The sequence below is a fragment of the Silene latifolia genome, chromosome 8, assembly GCF_048544455.1.
Source record: "Silene latifolia isolate original U9 population chromosome 8, ASM4854445v1, whole genome shotgun sequence".
Taxonomy (NCBI): domain Eukaryota; kingdom Viridiplantae; phylum Streptophyta; class Magnoliopsida; order Caryophyllales; family Caryophyllaceae; genus Silene; species Silene latifolia.
Window position 1 is genome coordinate 5650492 of NC_133533.1, and position 18523 is coordinate 5669014.

Here is an 18523-nt window from a genome sequence, read left to right on the forward strand (position 1 = left end):
CCCAAATAGAAGAGACGGTAACACAATATATTTACGAATGATCAGACTGACCCGTTTGTCAGGTCCGACGTTTCTATAGCATAAGACCAGACCCAATAAAAGAGTAACCTAAATTAATCTCTATATATTATTTCTTTTTAATTTATTTTGGGTACTTACTATTTTAGAATAATTACCGGCATATTTAAATCGGTCAATTATCAATACAAAATATTAAGTTATTAAAATAAATATTTATTTTACATGTTTGTTGTATTTTAATTGGACTGATTGTTATTGGGTTGGTCTTACACATATAACTGTCTTATATAAAAATTTGTGTTTAATTTTTCATCCTTTAGGCAAGACCTGACAAACGGGTCAGGTAAATTTGGGTTTGGATTATTTAGACCGGGTTGAGTCATTTTTGGGTGGGTTGTTTTCGAGTTATTTGGGAATAACAATCGGTTTCTGGTCAATTTTGGTTTCAGATCAGATTTGGGTCCTCAATTCGGGTGCGGGTCGGGTCTACTTTAGGCCCATTTTTCCTATGTTTTCTCTTTCGATAGCATTGCACCTTGTAGCATCCATTTCAGCCGCTTTCACTCAAATTCTCAACATTTACTCTGTTCTTCATCATCAAAGGAAGCTGCTTCATTAATTTTATTTTAATCATCATCATCATCAATTCATCAGGTTATATAATTCTTTAATTCTCAACATTTAATTTCCTTCATTTACTTTATTTTAATCTATATAATACCAGACAATCTGTTACGGAGCTTATAAATTATAATGTATCGGATTTCGCGCCGTAGTCTAATTCTGCCAATTCAATGTTATAAGATGAGATATACCAATTTCTCCAAGTTTCGATCTTTTTGTGTTTATCATTCTGGATCATTCTCCGTATCGGAATCGGAAAATAGTTCTGTTTCGATATCCAACTTGCTGGAAGAGTACTTAAATTCGGCTTCTCCGTCTCCGTCTCCGTCTCTGTCTCCGTTTCATGGGTTAAACATTCACAGCCGTATCGTTAAAACTGGTTGTCACTCTAATTTGGATATCAATATTAAACTCCTAATACTCCATTTGAAATTCGGTTCAGTTAATTATGCCCGCCAGTTGTTCGATGAAATGTCGCAACCAGCTTTATCTGCGTATATTTATTTGCTTAATGCTTATGTAAAGCATGGACAAATTACCGAGGCATTTGATTTGGTTAAGCAGATTTGCACTTCAGGGTTAAAGCCAGATAGTTTTTTACATTCGTTAATTTTGAAAGCGTGGGCTGCGTTACCTCGTTCTTTGTTTTTGGCGCGTGATTTTGGTAAACAGGTGCATGCTCAGATTATATATGGTGGTGATAGTAATAGTGATATTAGGGTTTTTGAAACGTTAATTGATTCGTATGTTAAATCTGGAAAGATTGATTATGCTAGACGGTTGTTTGATAGGGTGTTGATAAATCCGAATGTGGTGTGCTCTACTTCGTTGATATCTGGCTATATGAACGCTGGTCGTTTTGATGAGGCGGAGACCGTGTTTAAAAGTATAGATGAAAAAGATGTTGGGGTTTTTAATGCTATGATCGAGGGTTACAGTAAATCAACTGATACAGCAAAGAAGGCGGTTGAAATGTATTTTGACATGCTGAGATTAGGTTTCCTTCCGACTGATTCCACCATTACGAGCCTTCTTGGAGCTTGTTCTTTGTTGGCCTCGCCTAAAGTTGGTCGACAAGTACATAGTCATTTGATGACGATCCTGGATTGTATGGATGTGGAGATTGGAAGTGCTGTCATAGATATGTATTGTAAATGTGGAAATGTCGGTGATGCTCGTCGGATATTTGATAACATGCCTGAAAAGAATGAATATTCTTGGACATCAATGATTGATGGGTATGGGAGACTTGGAACACCAAGTGAAGTGATGGAAATGTTTACGAAGATGCAAGAAGAGGCCCATATTAAGCCTAATTACGTCACTTTTTTATGCGCTCTTTCTGCTTGTGCGCATGCTGGGTTGGTAAGCAAAGGCTGGGATATATTTGAAAGTATGGAGAGAAAATATTCTTTGAAGCCTCAGATGGAGCACTATGCTTGTATGGTTGATCTGTTAGGACGCTCGGGGAGACTAAAGCAAGCGTGGGCGTTTGTAATGAGAATGCCAGAAAATCCGAATTCAGATGTTTGGGCTGCTTTGCTCAGTTCAGCGAGACTGCAAGGTGACATGGAGATGGCAGGGGTAGCTGTTGATGAACTTTTCAAATTGGGGGCCTTGTCGAAACCTCTGGCTGAGACTAGGAAGGGGGACTGTGTTGATGAACTTCGAGAGATTGGAATAGATGACACTCTGGAAAAAGAGCCCACTCAAAGCGTGATATCGAAGGATACAGGCTGCGGAGATGACTCTGTGGAAAGGATAGAGACCATTCAAATAGACGACACTCTGGAAAAGAAAGAGCCCACCCAAGGCGTGATATCGGAAGATACAGGCTTTAGTTTGACTTCTGTAGATGACTCTCTGAAAAAGAACGAGATCATTCAAATAGATGACACTCTGGAAAAGAAAGAGCCCACTCAAAGCGTGATATTGAAAGATACAAGTGTTAGTTGGACTGGAGTAGATGACTCTCTAGAAAAGAAAGAGACGATTCAAATAGATGACACTCTGGAAAAGAAAGAGCCCACTGAAAGCGTGAAATCGGAAGATACAGAATTAAGTTGGACTCGAGTATTTGACACTCTGAAAAAGAGAGGGGCCATTCAAATAGATGACACTCTGGAAAAGAAAGAGCCCACTCAAAGTGTGATACCGGAAAGTATAGGCTTTAGTTGTACTGGAGTAGATGACTGTCTGGAAGAGAAAGAGACCATGCAAATGGAGGACTTTGCAATCGAATTGCAGGATTCAGATTCAGACTCAAACTGAGTGGTTGCGGTGGTGGCATGCTATGCTACTCAGGCTTGTTTGGAATATTGACATGGGTATGTCTTACGTGTCAAAGCTTCGGACTTGGCTATTTTTTACAAAAATCCACGTTTTAACGTAAAATGAGGTATTCAAGTGTCATACACTCAACCGCTCATCCAGTGTCTGACACGAGTAGGTGAATGCTTACAGATCCACTATTGTCTCCTTGGGAGCTATTTTTGAAATTCCACCAACTTTAGAAGATGCAATCAGAAGGTATTTTTATACTCCATATCAAATTTGATTTAGTGATTTGTGTTCCGAATTAGTTTTCTTACTGAAGCAAAGCGCAAACTTGGTCCCAAACTTAAATCATTAAGCTATCATGGGAAGAATAATGTAAGGTCATGTCATTAGTTCTCGGTATATTGTCATTCTCATTTATAAAGAGATCCATGGCGATTCCAACACCCGACTTTGAATCTTTTGAGGATGTTTTGAGTAAGACTTTCATATCTTAACTGTTCCTGTACATTGCATGTTTATTCTGTCAATCTCTTGTATAAAGGTACATATGTCAAACCCGGCATCTTTGATCAAGTTATTGGGACTTGGGTAAGATGTAGAAAAGTTTAAGTTTTCATTTCGAGTTCTCAACTTAGAAGTCGTCCACCAACTGGTCTTGTAAACCTGCACAACATTCTTGGTAGTTGTATAGAGTTTCTTCTTGCTCCCAATTGTTGCTCAAGTTTCTGTCAAAGGGTGAAGGTTTACTTAAACCCTTTTTGGTCTTGGATTGTAATGGACTCAAGATCGAAATTTCAAAAATTGAGATTTTCGGACTGATACTAGGGGAGTTGATTAGGTCTGGTTTTGATGAAGACCACAATTTGATCATTTTACAGTCGTTGTTCTTTTGGACTGAAACTGTCTAAACTGAACTTTATTGAAATTAATGGAACTGAACTGAGCTAAACTAAACTAAACTTAACTTAATGGAGCCGACCTGAACTGTACTAAACTGAAGTAAGAGTTAAAATTTGTGAGGAGAATAGTTGAACTGTACTGAACTGAATGAAGCTGAAGTGAACTGAATAGAGCTGAACTGAACTGAATTGAGCTGAAATAAAGTCCAAAAGAACATAGCCTAATCTAAGATAACCCCAATTCTTATTTCAGACCAAGGTATCCGTCTTATTAATAAGACGGATACCATATTCTCTCACAAAATACCCATTTAGGGTGAGTGGAGAAGCACATGGGGGGTCCCACCTTTGTCCCCTCTACCCATTTCCTCTCACACAACGACCCGTCTTAAAATCCGACCCGTTTTAAGCAAGACTTACTCCTAAGATAAAAGTAGAAACATACCATTCAAGATTTAAGATCGGTTAAGGTCAAGTCACTTTGAATCTTGAACGATATACGATATTCCGAGAGTAGACCTAGCCAACATGGCTAACTAACTCGGCCCGGCCCTATTGAACCCAAAATCGTCTAGTCTGTGGCCTAGCACAACCTCTCCTGCCCCCTCCTACTAGTGCCTGGTCCGAGCCAAACTTTCACAGCCCAACCACCCGGCCCATATAAAAAGCAAAAAATGGTTATATAGGTAGGGCTCGGGCCAGATGAGCCTCGTAAATATGCGTGATAATTAGGCTATACCGTATTACCCTTTATTATAAACATTGGACTCGCCCCTTATTAGTGTATAAGTGGAAAGTGAAATTTTTGTTAGTATTATTGTAAGAACATAAAATATTTAACACGTGACTTAACTAGACAAACAACATTGCTGGAATTGACTGTACAAATGTAAATTAAATATAAACTTCAAATTAAGTATTCAATTAGTCTTGCTGAAGACGGGTCGGAGCAGGTGACGGATAATGCCCCTCACAAAACGGATAGGGGGGACAAGGTGGGGGCACCCCCATGTGCTTCCCTCTCTCTTCTATTTGGGTCATTTGTGAGAGAAAATGGTATCCGTCACTCCAAAGTGACGGATATGTACCGTCACAAATGAGATTTTGTGTTAAGTATTCAAATCAGCAAAAATCCTGGCAAAGCAAGGACGAAGAAACGTCGACTTTACTCATTTAGCAACATTTTCTTGACTTCATTACTACAGTAATAAAACTAATCAACTAATACGTTGACTTTGCTCAATTTTCGTAACCAAGACAATTAATTACTCCAATAATTTACCGAGTATAATTTAAAAAATTAGTGTAGATCCCGCGCAAATGCGCGGTATTTTAGAAAATAATTTACAAAGGCGTTAAATATTATAACTAATTGGTAACATGCTTAAGCGATATAATAGAGAAAATTGATAGTTTTCATACCAGATAAGATTGACGTTTTAACTGTACCTAATTATATAAACTACTTCACTATTACATATAATAATATAGATACGATTACATTAACCAAAAGAATAACCTCAAGTAATGACTTAATTATACAATAAAATTAGAAAATTGGCAAAAGGAGATAGTCAACTTGTAGTACCTTTGTAACCAAAGGCAGAAAAATAGAATTATAAAAAAAAATTGTGCATAATATTTTGTCTCATATCATACGTACTATTAATGCAGTACCACATATATAACATAATTAAAATATTTCATTAATGTGTGTTTACAAATTAAAAATTAGTAGTAGTATCTCCTATTTATGTCATAAGATTAATATGATATAATGTAAGGAGTGGTGACCAATCATAAAGAATTTCACTTAGGCGGTATTAATATGATATAATGTGAGGAGCAAGGACTAATAATTAAACATTTCACTTAGGCGGGAAAAATTTAGAGAGCTCTTATTCTTTTAGTAGAAGAGGGATTCTTCCACATGTCGCTTCTATTAGTAATAATATCAAATTGTTCCACATTTCAAAATTTTATTAGTGATGTATAGAAGATTATAAACACTGAGTGTAACCGTATCATCTCCGAGTGTATTTATGTGGTCCAAATTATAATGAGGTAATTTGTGTAGACCCCGTTACAGATTTTAAATTGAGCCGGTGAACCTTTTTTTTAACCGAACTTCTTATCATAAAATGTCAATAAATTTTTATCGTAAAATTATTTAAAGAAAAAAAAGAATTTCCGTTGCATAAAAAGACTGGAGATAAATTTGTAGGGAATGTAATATATTGAATCTTGTAAATATTTACATGTAAAAATTATGCCCATTTATAACTCATCATACCTATAATATATGCTACAAATACTTAGCCCAATTTAGGAAATATTTTTTAGGCGGGAAAAATAGAAGTTTCACCTATTCATTTAGTAAATAGGGGATTATTGATATTTTTCATGCATTTTGCTTGTGTCTTATAACTTATTCATATTAGATGGATATACACGTTTTAAATCAGTATTTGGGATAATTTCTAATATGTCGTATTTCGTATTCCTCTTCTTAGCCTATATAAATGTATGTATGTAGAATGCTAGGAAATATAGGAGAAAATGTAATATTAGCTCAAATAATTGCGAAAAACCATCTAAGCTCATTGTGGTGGTCTAAGTATGTGCACGAAGATTATGTTGGTCCGATGAGGTTAGGTGGTCGGCCTTGCTTGCAGCCGGGTTGTTATTATGTATTGCCACCAATCAACAGGGCCGTCTCAAGAAAAGTGGAGGCCCGGCGCAAAACAAATATGAGGCAAATTTACCAAATCAAAAATCAAAGAACTTCTCCATAAAATATCAATGCAAACTAAAATTATTTGAGGGTAGTTTTTATAACCAATTTCCAGAAATGACATCGCGACGGTCCGTGAATTAAAAATTAATAAAACAAAATCCTAATCTCCACTCATCGTCATTCCTCCAATACAAATGCATTACATTTTAGAACAATGTTGAAAATTCTTAAAGCAAATAAACCATAAGTTAATAATATGAAAGAAAAATAAGACATTATCACACATAACAGAACAATTAATTAAAACTAGGAACGAAGAACTATTACCTCTTTCGATTATAAATCTCGGATTTTTATACACAATTGAACTCGACTAATATTACAAAGTTCGATTCAAATCTCTCTAATTGTAAATTTTGGATGATTTGTGAGCAATTGATTTGGGATAATATATTTAAAGATTACAAAAGTAATGATATTATCAGTTTATGGGAAGATTAAAAGGCAAATTCAAGGTTTTTGGCAAGAGAATTAATTACTCTGTATTTGGGGAAGGAATTAAAGAAGGACAAGGAGGATTGGAAATTTGGAATAGCAGTCACAAGATACGCGGTTACTGTTGACTAATTGCTTTTAGTTTTTTTTTTTTTTTTTTTTTTTTTTTTTTGCAATTATATGGATTGCTAAGATTTGGGCCCCTAATTTTTCGAGGCCCAGTGCCAGTGCACATAGTGCGCTATGGGCTAGACGGGCCTGCCAATCAACAGTCCAGCGACGCATCAGTCTTATAAACCACCACCAGAGGCACCACCCCCACCCCCATCCCTACTCCCGCCACCACCACCTCCACCTTATCCATTAAAGACAAAGTTCACACCGCCACAAAAACCGCCTTCCGTCCCTCCTTTGTAGTGCAAAACAATGTACCTCCATTGGCATTCAATAAAAAAAAAAAAAACTTAGAAGAAAATATTTTAAGCGCGAAAGTGGTAATTAAACCCCTTAACTTTGGTCAATAGTGAAATTTGGCCTTTCAATTGGAGCAATCAAGTCCCTTAAGTTTCACAAATAGTGAAATTCAACCCCATTTTTAAATTTTTCATAAAAATTTTAATTGCAAACATTTTATATTACTATTAAACAATTTATTAAATATTAAAAATTACTAATTGCAACTTTACGAATTTCTACATAATTTTAATCATTGAATGACACTTTTACATACAAATTTAGTAAATTGTTTATAATTTATATAGTATTCGTACATATATAATAAATTGTCTATATACTATAAAAAAAAAAAATCTCAATTTTTAATATAAATACAAAAGTTTTAAAATTAAAAACAAAATATTTTATATTTGACAAATTGTATTAAAAGTGATTTTAATATAAGAATTTGGTGAAAATTAAGAAAATTGGGTTGAATTTCACATTTGGTGAAACTTAAGGGGCTTGATTGCTCCAAATTAAACTCATGAGGCCTAATTTCATAACTGAACAAAGTTAAGGGTTTAATTACCACATTCACGTTAAGTTAAGTATTAACATATTTCCCTGTTGTGCTTCTCCGCATTCCTTTCGGAAAAATCTCCTATGGCTGTTATTAATTATACAAATATACTAAAATCCAAAAATATCTCTTACAATTTAATTAAATGTATCTTATAAATTTTAGAACTTAATGGGTTTTTCTAACGTGGCACACATTAATAATCCATATTTGGAAATATTTACAATATATTCTCATTAAATATGGTAAAAATGAGAATATACTTGAGTATCTCATTTGAATATGTTATAAATATTACCATATATGGATTATTAATGTGTGCCCTTAGGGCACACGTTAGAAAAACCCTTTAATTAAATGTATCTCATAAAAGCTGGATGTAAAATTGGAAGTTTGGGAAACTTGCAACTTGGGACTATTTATATTTTTAATTTATAGTAATTTATAATTATAGCCGACTAATCAAATCAAATTTGGGATTATTTTATAAGCAATTTTTCCTAAAAAACAACTGTGAAAATAAAAAAAGATTATAAAAACTTCAAAGTTAAGACGATTTTAAGTAACATCAGTCCTTACAAACATACAACTCTGTTACCCTGCCAACTCTCACTCTTGTAGTTATTGTGGCTTTGTTGTATTCTGCTCCCGCCATCACCATCCTCCGTCGCCACAATTTATTATGAAGAAGATGAAGAAACAAGTAAAAAGAGACAGAATATCCGAGTTGCCCGAAGAAATTAAGGAACAAATATTATCATCCCTTTGTATGAAAGACGCGATTTGTACAAGCTCTTTGTCTTCTGTTTGGAGGCACACTTGGGTCTCCCGTCCTTCTCTTGATTTTGGGTTTTACGTTTATGACCAATTTACCTCTTATTTTAAGACTCTTCCTACCAGTCATCCCAAAAAGCGACACCTTTATTGTTCTATTTTTCACAAGGCGGCGGTGGAGGAGGAGGAAGTCGATGACACGGTTGATGATTCTGATATTGATTATTGGTGTTCTGCTTCTGGTTCTGATTCTGATAAAGAGTGGGAAATTAGTAAGGTTGGGTATTTGCAAATGCTAGAAGAATTTATGCAAGTATACATTGAAAAGAACCAATCTTTACGGGTTTTGAAAAAGATGTCGCTTTATGTACCTAAATTTTGCAACTCCAAGATGCGTGATTACGGTGTTGATATTGTATCTCGATGTCTTTCGCTTGTCAAACACAATGTTACCGAGCTTGATTATCAGAACTACACCTATGGGTGGCTTCACCGCCCTAAGGATTCATACCGTGTTTTGCAAAATTGTCTTCCTATCTTAGAATCGAAAACTTTAACCAAGCTGGAGTTATCTGGATGTTACTTGGATATGGAAAAAAAAGTCGACGTAGCAATTGATCTTCCCAATTTGAAACACTTACGTCTACTAAGGTTCAATGTACGCGAGAATATGCTGGAGACCCTGCTTGCTAAATGTCCAGCTTTGGAAACGCTCAACTTTTCCTTATGCGAGGGGTTTAATGTGCTCCGAATTCCAAGGCTTTCGAAATTAAAAGAGCTCCAAGTTATCCAGATATATGATCTTGATCTATTAGAGATTAATGCATTGTCTCTTCAATACTTGCTCCTCACTGACCTTAACACAAATAAGTTCAAAGTTAAGATGGCTTCTAATTCTTGTAACAACTTGGTTAATTTGTTTGTCCATCATTGTGGCATAACGGATGATTTCTTTAATAATGTCGCGGAATTTCCACACTTGGAAACCGTATCCCTTAAACATTGTCCTGAATTGAAGCATATTAAGATCACCGGTAACTCTCTTACAAGTTTGGAAATTAAGGAGTGCCCAAATTTGAGTCAAGCTGAGGTCGACACTCCAAAGTCGTTCTTCACCGGATATTCTAGTAGCAGTAAGAATATCATCAAGCGGCTTTTTCCAAAAAGTTGAATACCTCGTGCCTCTTCTTTTTATATGAATATGTCTTGATTCTCCGAAATTGTTGCAAAAGTTTCCGTCAAAGGTTGAAGGTTTACATACATATACGTATTCACATTACATAAACACTTTCGCGAAAGGATGTTACTCAACTTGATTAGAAGTATCCGATAGTATCCGATTTTTAAGTTTCTTTCTTCACAGACTTTGTCTGCATCTTATCATCAACGAAGGCAAGACGCTTTGTACTCTTTTCTATTGTTGAACTGTCCATTTTTCTTTCTAGTCTCATTAAAAAAGGTGGCAGTCAATTACATAGTAGTAGAGTACTTTTTATGCCATTTAATTTGTTAAATTAATTTAGATCCCATGCAATTGTATGGTTTTTAAAGGAAGAGATATATAAATGAGAAAGAAAATTAAAGTTTAATATTACATTTTTATGTTAACAGTAAAAGGTGTTATTAGTATTATATAAATTAGTGTAGTTTCTGCGCAAATGTGCGGCTTTTTAGATAATAATATAGAAAGACGTTAAATGTTATATTTTGGTAACATGCTTAAGTGGTATAATCAATCATTATATATAACTAAAGGAGCTTTTTTTTCTAATTATACTATTAGCATTAGAATTAGGAGATAATTAATTATTTACGATTTTTTTTTTTTATAATTAGGAATATAATTTTCCTATTAGAAATGAGAATTAATTAATTATCTTACCATTTTTATACTAGAAATAGAAAATAAATTAACAATTTATTAAGGCTTTTTTACCTAATTATACTATTAGAATTAGGAGATAATAATTATTTAAAAAAATTCTATTATAATTAGGAATATAATTTTCCTATTAGAAATGAGAATTAATTAATTATTTTACAATTTTATTATTAGAATAAAGAAATAAATTAATTATCTACAATTTATTAATTTTAAAAATTATTCATTATTATTTGTTCACTTTTTATTAAACTAGAAGGAAAAAAACCTTTGATATATTTATAATATCCCATTTTATAACAACTTCGGATTAAAAAAATGAGGTATTATGAGGCTAAAAGGCCCTCGGGCGAACTGGGTTCTGACAAATGTGCATGTTGTTATTGCTAATGTCATATTTAATTATACATAATACGAAGTTTATCTTTCAATTGTCTTATGTATTTCTCCTATTAATTTTAAAGTTATTTCCCTCACAAAACACTTCAACTTCTATTGATAATTTATTGTTATATTATTTACATTCATTTGTCATTATATAAAAATATATGAATCAAAATTTAAATAAGATATTCATAAATTATTGATAAGTACAAAGTTTGATATATATTTTTCAAGGAGTATTAAAAGATAAAGAAAGTTGCTTCTAATTTGCGAATCGAAATATCATATTATGACAAATGAGTAAATATTTTGAAAAACTTTATTGTGCGATTGTTTTACAATTTAAAGTAAAAATGGTACCACGAGAAATAAAATAGATTTGAATGAGGCTTGAAGGTAAATAAGATACACTTATTACAGAAATATGTATAAGGTTAAGATTCAATTCAAGCAACGATCAACATTAAAAACAAGTCATGAAAAACACATAAAAGGGTAAGAGTAATCTTTCCCTAACATTTAATACTTGGGCATAGGATAGAAAAACCCTTTTAATTTATAGTAATTTATAATTATAGCCGACTAATCAAATCAAATTTGGGATTATTTTATAAGCAATTTTTCCTAAAAAACAACGGTGAAAATAAAAAAAGATTATAAAAACTTCAAAGTTAAGACGATTTTAAGCAACATCAGTCCTTACAAACATACAACTCTGTTACCCTGCCAACTCTCACTCTTGTATTTATTGTGGCTTTGTGTTCTGCTCCCGCCATCACCATCCTCCGTCGCCACAATTTATTATGAAGAAGATGAAGAAACACGTAAAAAGAGACAGAATATCCGAGTTGCCCGAAGAAATTAAGGAACAAATATTATCATCCCTTTGTATGAAAGACGCGATTTGTACAAGCTCTTTGTCTTCTGTTTGGAGGCACACTTGGGTCTCCCGTCCTTCTCTTGATTTTGGGTTTTACGTTTATGACCAATTTACCTCTTATTTTAAGACTCTTCCTACCAGTCATCCCAAAAAGCGACACCTTTATTGTTCTATTTTTCACAAGGCGGCGGTGGAGGAGGAGGAAGTCGATGACACGGTTGATGATTTTGATATTGATTATTGGTCTTCTGGTTCTGGTTCTGGTTCTGATTCTGATAAAGAGTGGGAAATTAGTAAGGTTGGGTATTTGCAAATGCTAGAAGAATTTATGCAAGTATACATTGAAAAGAACCAATCTTTACGGGTTTTGAAAAAGATGTCGCTTTATGTACCTAAATTTTGCAACTCCAAGATGCGTGATTACGGTGTTGATATTGTATCTCGATGTCTTTCCCTTGTGAAACACAATGTTACCGAGCTTCATTATCAGAACTACACCTATGGGTGGCCTCACCGCCCTAAGGAGTCATACCGTGTTTTGCAAAATTGTTTTCCTATCTTAGAATCGAAAACTTTAACCAAGCTGGAGTTATCTGGATGTTACTTGGATATGGAAAAAACGGTCGACGTAGCAATTCATCTTCCCAATTTGAAACACTTACGTCTACTAAGGTTCAATGTACGCGGGAATATGCTGGAGACCCTGTTTGCTAAATGTCCAGCTTTGGAAACGCTCAACTTTTCCTTATGCAAAGGGTTTAAGGTGCTCCGAATTCCAAGGCTTTCGAAATTAAAAGAGGTCAAAGTTATGGACATATATGACCTTCATCTAGTAGAGATTAATGCAATGTCTCTTCAATGCTTGACCCTTATTAACTTTAACACAAGTAAGTGCAAACTTAAGATGGCTTCTAATTCTTGTAACAACTTGGTTAATTTGTTTGTCGATTATTGTGGCATAACTGATGACTTCTTTAATAATGTCGCGGAATTTCCACACTTGGAAACCGTATCCCTTAAACATTGTCCCGAATTGAAGCATATTAAGATCACCGGCAACTCTCTTACAAGTTTGGATATCGAGGAGTGCCCAAATTTGAGTCAAGCTGAGGTCGTCACTCCAAAGCCGTTCTTCACCGGATATTCTAGTAGCAGTAAGAATATCATCAAGCGGCTTTTTCCAAAGAGTTGAATACTTCGTGCCTCTTCTTTTTAAATGTCCTCGTGATGCGACCTCTGAGAAAGTTTTATCGGTTTCAGGTTTTCAGCCAATCAAACTGTGTGCATTTGACTATCAAATCCTGTTAACTTTTTTTTTTTTCTTGGCTAAATGTTATGAAGACCACAATAAGTTTTATGTCTTACTTTGTTTTACTTGTGTAATTATATATCGGTTTCAGCCAATCAAACTGTGTGCATATGTTTCTTGGCCTTGGCAATCCTGAATTTGGTTACATCTATAAGGACTGGATGGATAAATAGCCTTATTCAGAAACTCGTTTTTAATCAAAATAAGCACTATATTAACTAAAATACTTAAGTGTTTAACTTTGAAAATTCCAGATTTAATGCTAAAAACTCTCAATATTTAACTTGAAATTGTACTGTAACTTTTAACTTAAACAACTTAAAGTATTGTGTTTAAAACATCATTGTTTATGGTTAAAACCTCAACTTTTAACATGAGAATGAGAGGCTACATCTTGAAAAATTAATAGTACTATACTACTACAAGAGTTCAAGATTTTGATTTCAATAGTGCTCAAATTGAAAACTCGAGATTTAAACCATGAAAACTTTATGCTTTAAATTTGTAAGTTGGAGTATAAGAATGTAAGAATTACTCCGTAACTCTTACATATAGTTAAAAGTTCAAGGATTTAACTAAATAATTTTTTGACTTGAGAACTCTTTAATATTTTAAATTGAAAACCCAAATCTTTATTTTAAGAATTTTGATTTTAGAAATGAAATCAAGTTGCATGTTTATAGCTTAAAAACCTGTGTTTATAAGGTAAAAGCATAAACATTGTACTCCACATTAATTAAGCAATAACGAAAGCATTAGTCGTATGACAGGCAAAAATCAAAGTTGTGGAGCACTAGCAGACTAGCAGTAGTAACCGTCACTAAAGACTGGAATTAAATTTTCAATTAATCTTTGTGCCCCACATGTCATTGATAAAGATTACATTGATGATGTGGTAGAAGTATCGAGAAAGAGTGATAGGATTATGAGCATTAAGCTTGTAGTCGGGGATGAGGTGGTGACGGTTATAAGTGCTTACGCACCTCAAGTAGGTTTGGATGCTTCTTTTCGACGAGCCTTCTGGGAAGATTTGGAAGAGGTTGTAGAACGAGTCCCTATTGGAGAGAAATTGATCATTGGTGGTGACCTCAATGGGCATGTGGGTACTAGTCGAGTTGGCTTTGAGAACATTCATGGGGGTTTTGGGTTCGGGGAGAGAAATGAAGCAGGAAGTGACATATTGGATTTTGCTTTGGCATATGACTTGGGTGTAATGAACACTTGGTTCGAGAAAAGACATTCTCATTTGGTGACTTATAGAAGTGGAGGTAATGCTAGTCAGATTGACTTCCTTTTGGTAAGGAATGTGTGGAGGAAAGAGTACACCGATTGCAAGGTCATACCCGGGGAAAGTGCCGCAACACAACATAGACTAGTGGTTCTTGATTTTCGGGGTAAGAGAGACTTGAGGAAGAGAAAGATAATCGGTGAGGCACGGATCAAGTGGTGGAAGCTACAAGGGGGAAACCAACAAGCGTTTTTGGATAAGGTTGGAAGTAGCGATATTTGGTCGGATTGCGAGGAGAAAGATATTGATGCAACGTGGGATAAATTGGAGCATGTTGTAAAGGATTTGGCGAGGGAGGTGTTAGGGGAATCTAAAGGGAATAGACCATCAAGTAAGGACACATCTTGGTGGAACGATGTGGTGAGACAAGCGATAAAGACTAAACGTGAATGCTATAAGGTTCTGGGGAAATGCATGAGTGATGAGAATTTTGAAAAGTATAAGGAGGCTAGACGAGCCGCTAAAAAGGCCGTACGGGATGCGAGGGCAAAAGTTAACCAAGAAGTGTATGCCAGGTTGGACACGAGAGAAGGAGAGAAGGATATCTATAAACTGGCTCGCATAAGAGACCGAAAGACGAGAGATATTGGGAGAGTTAGGTGCGTGAAAGATATGGACGACAAGGTTCTGGTTCAGGATAACGAAATAAAGGCTAGATGGAGTTCTTTATTTGATAATTTATTCAATGGACATCAGGAACAAGGTTTTGGGGATGTAGAGGTAACACCAAGCATGGTTAATCGGGAATTTGTGCGTAGAATACAAAAGAGTGAAGTTAGAAAGGCGTTAAGGAAGATGGGGTCAAAGAAAGCAGAGGGACCGGATGGTATACCCATAGAAGTTTGGAGGTGCTTCGGGGAGAAAGGGATCGAATGAGTAACCATGCTCTTCAAAAAGATTTGGAGGAGCAACAAGATGCCATCGGCTTGGAGGAGAAGCACTCTTGTCCCTTTGTACAAGAACAAAGGTGATGTCTAAGAGTGTTCCAATTATCGGGGAATTAAACTTATGAGTCATACGATGAAGTTATGGGAGCGGGTAATCGAGCAAAGGCTTAGGAGATGTGTAGACATCTCGGAAAACCAATTTGGATTTATGCCCGGGAGATCGACTATGGATGCGATTTTTATCATGAGACAGTTGATGGAATACCATCGGGACAAGAAGAAGGACTTACATATGGTTTTTATTGACTTGGAAAAGGCATATGATAGGGTACCTAGAGAAGTACTTTGGTGGGCTTTGGCGAGAAAGGGTGTGTCGCGAAAATATATTGACCTCATAAAGGACATGTATGAGGGGGCTAGTGCAAGTGTTCGCACTAATGTTGGGAGAACGGAAGAATTTCCTATTACCATCGGGGTGCATCAAGGTTCCGCACTTAGTCCTTTTCTCTTTGCTATAGTTATGGATGAGTTGACAAGGGATATTCAGGACGACATCCCTTGGTGTATGATGTTTGCTGATGATATTGTGTTGATTGATGAGACAAAAGAGGGGGTGGAGAGAAAGTTGGAATTGTGGAGGCAGACTTTAGAGACTCGTGGGTTCAGGCTGAGCAGGAGTAAGACTGAGTATTTGAGGTGTCAGTTCACTAAGGTGGCGGGGTTAAGATCGACAGAGGCGGGGAGTATTATTTTCGATGGGAATGTTGTTGAGGGTTCGGATTTCTTCAGATATCTAGGATCTATTATTCAGAAAGATGGGGAGTTAGACGGAGATGTGGCTCACAGAATTAAAGCGGGGTGGTTGAAATGGAAGAGTGCTTCAGGGTTCCTATGCGATAAAGATATGCCCCAAAGATTAAAGGGAAAATTTTATCGCACGACAATTAGGCCTGCCCTACTTTACGGCTCCGAGTGTTGGGCCGTGAAGCATTGTCACATTCAAAAGATGAGTGTGGCGGAGATGCGCATGTTGAGGTGGATGTGCGGACATACAAGGAAAGATCGGTTAAGGAATGAGGTGATTAGGGAAAAGGTAAAAGTGGCGCCAATAGAGGACAAGATGATGGAAAACCGACTAAGATGGTTTGGCCATGTGAGAAGGAGACCTATGGACGCACCAGTTAGGAGGCTGGAGACTTGGAGAACAGAAAAGGTCCCTAGAGGCAGAGGAAGACCGAGACAGACATGGTTGAGAGTGATAGAGCACGATATGAGAGTTCTGGGGCTTGAGGAGAGTATGGTGACGGAGAGGGCACAATGGAGGGAAATGATACATGTGGATTTTTAGTATTTGATGTTTTTTGACAGATTTAATGTTTTTTTATTTAATTTAAAGAAATTAAATTATTTATTTTTCTCTCCTTTATTACACTTTTTCACCAACCACTTTCTTATAGATTTTTACTGGTTCATTCCGGATCCTTAACTCTATTTCGGTTTTTAAAAAATCGTTTTAATCTTTTCTCTCGATTTAAATTTTAAGTTTTTATAAAAGAAAGACGGAATTCGATTTTAAAATCCCTAAGTTTACCTTGACTTTCCATTACATTTTCGTTCTTCCTTTTTGTTTTTCATCTTCCCTTTTTTTTATTCGCATTTTGAGGTGTGCGTTCACCCATGGACGGTTCGAAAGGATGATTCATGTCAGCCGACCCCAAATCATTTTGGGATTAAGGCTCTGATGTTGTTGTTGTTGTTGTAATCTTTGTGCCCCACGTTTTCGGACGTTTACATGCACGTAAAAATGGTATTTTGGATTCTTTCTTTGTTTCCATGTTATTGGACTTCTCTCTATTTGAATCCGCTTCCTCCGCCCAACAATGCTACGAAAAACATTATGGGCCCATTTAGATAAATTATCTTTGCAAATAATTATATTAGAATCCCACTCTAAGGACCCCGAGTCCCAGCTATTAGCTAGACAATTTGTAAAATCTGGATGCGTTAACCAGGTTGCCTCAAACTTAAATAATTTGTCATGCCTGGTTAGAGAAGTAGTTTTGTTATTAAAAGTCATCAAGAGCGGAGCATGGTCTGAAGACCTCTTGGGCAAGTTATTCACTAAAGCATCAGGGAATAAAAGTCTCCAAGCTGTATTAGCGTTGGCCCTATCCAAGCGTTTCATACGTCGTCTTCCTGTATCCCAAGAATCTGACCAAGTGAAACGTGGTCCAGTAAATCCGAGATCAAAAAAACTACAACACTCCATCCATGTAGCAAAAGACTCCATATCCCTTATAAATCTTTGATTACCTCCCATTTTATCCTCCAAATTAGCAATCTGGTTAAAATCCCCCATGACAAGCCAGGGGTAATCATGTGTGGACGCAATATCCGCAAAGGCTTCCCATAACAATTCACGTGTAGCAGGATGAGGGCTAGCATAAATAATAGATAAAATCCAATCTGATACACCGTGAACCATTACATTAATAACCTGTTTACCGCTGGATAAAAAAGATAAATGTACTTCTTCATCTCTCCATAACAGCCATATCCTACCGGAAAATCCCTCGGCTTCTACTCTAATGGATCTCGAAAAGCCCCGTGATGTCATAATATGATGAGCTTTATCCCCACTAATTTTTGGTTCAAGCAAAGCCACAATACAGGAAGCCATGAGGTTTATGAAGCATAATCATGTCACGAAGGTGTCGGTGACAATCATCATTTGCCGCTCCTCTCACATTCCACATTAGTAAGCTCTTCATGATAAGATATAACAATATAATAAAAGAAACAAAAAACATGCTGAAAAGAGCAAAAAAGGAGACCACCTAGGTGAAAAGAAGGTAAAGCCTAGAGCATAGCAGCTTGTGACCTTAAGTCATCTGACCTGTCACCATTGTGATTATCACCTCCTCCTGGTTTCACTTTCTCTGCTGTAGGGTGAGATTCTCCCGGATGGGGGGTTCCGCGTTCTAGCGTCTTTATTATGCCGTAGTGAGATATCAATTTTAACAGTTTTACCAATCAAGTTCCCCA

General features: G+C 35.8%; 4 protein-coding genes across 4 annotated transcripts; 3 read left to right on the forward strand and 1 right to left on the reverse strand.

Annotated features, from left to right (window-relative positions):
- The first annotated feature begins 573 nt into the window (after positions 1-573).
- Positions 574-3430, forward strand: LOC141596151 (pentatricopeptide repeat-containing protein At1g28690, mitochondrial-like). Its single transcript, XM_074416236.1, has 2 exons — positions 574-2972; positions 3109-3430. The coding sequence occupies exon 1, from the start codon at positions 775-777 to the stop codon at positions 2914-2916; it is 2142 nt and encodes a 713-aa protein (XP_074272337.1). The 5' UTR covers positions 574-774; the 3' UTR covers positions 2917-2972; positions 3109-3430.
- A 5335-nt stretch (positions 3431-8765) lies between these two features.
- On the forward strand, positions 8766-10019 carry LOC141594479 (putative FBD-associated F-box protein At5g22720). The gene has a single exon (XM_074414495.1). It carries the CDS (start codon positions 8766-8768, stop codon positions 10017-10019), a length of 1254 nt encoding a protein of 417 aa, XP_074270596.1.
- Positions 10020-11926: 1907 nt separating this feature from the next.
- On the forward strand, positions 11927-13186 carry LOC141594480 (uncharacterized). The gene has a single exon (XM_074414496.1). The coding sequence runs from the start codon at positions 11927-11929 to the stop codon at positions 13184-13186; it is 1260 nt and encodes a 419-aa protein (XP_074270597.1).
- A 212-nt stretch (positions 13187-13398) lies between these two features.
- LOC141594481 (uncharacterized) lies at positions 13399-18158 on the reverse strand. The gene is made up of 2 exons (XM_074414497.1): positions 17488-18158; positions 13399-13435 (listed from the first exon to the last, which is right to left on the reverse strand). The coding sequence occupies exons 1-2, from the start codon at positions 18156-18158 to the stop codon at positions 13399-13401; spliced, it is 708 nt and encodes a 235-aa protein (XP_074270598.1).
- Between the last annotated feature and the right edge of the window lie 365 nt (positions 18159-18523).

Excerpts from the sequence above, each read along its gene's own strand:
- LOC141596151 (XM_074416236.1), top strand. The coding sequence starts at position 775 with ATGTATCGGATTTCGCGCCGTAGTCTAATTCTGCCAATTCAATGTTAT.
- LOC141594481 (XM_074414497.1), bottom strand. The coding sequence starts at position 18,158 with ATGGCTTCCTGTATTGTGGCTTTGCTTGAACCAAAAATTAGTGGGGAT. Across the intron at positions 13,436-17,487 it reads TTTAAGTTTGAGGCAACCTG|GATTGCCAAGGCCAAGAAAC; the intron begins GTTAACGCATCC and ends AACCAAATTCAG.
- LOC141594479 (XM_074414495.1), top strand. The coding sequence starts at position 8,766 with ATGAAGAAACAAGTAAAAAGAGACAGAATATCCGAGTTGCCCGAAGAA.
- LOC141594480 (XM_074414496.1), top strand. The coding sequence starts at position 11,927 with ATGAAGAAACACGTAAAAAGAGACAGAATATCCGAGTTGCCCGAAGAA.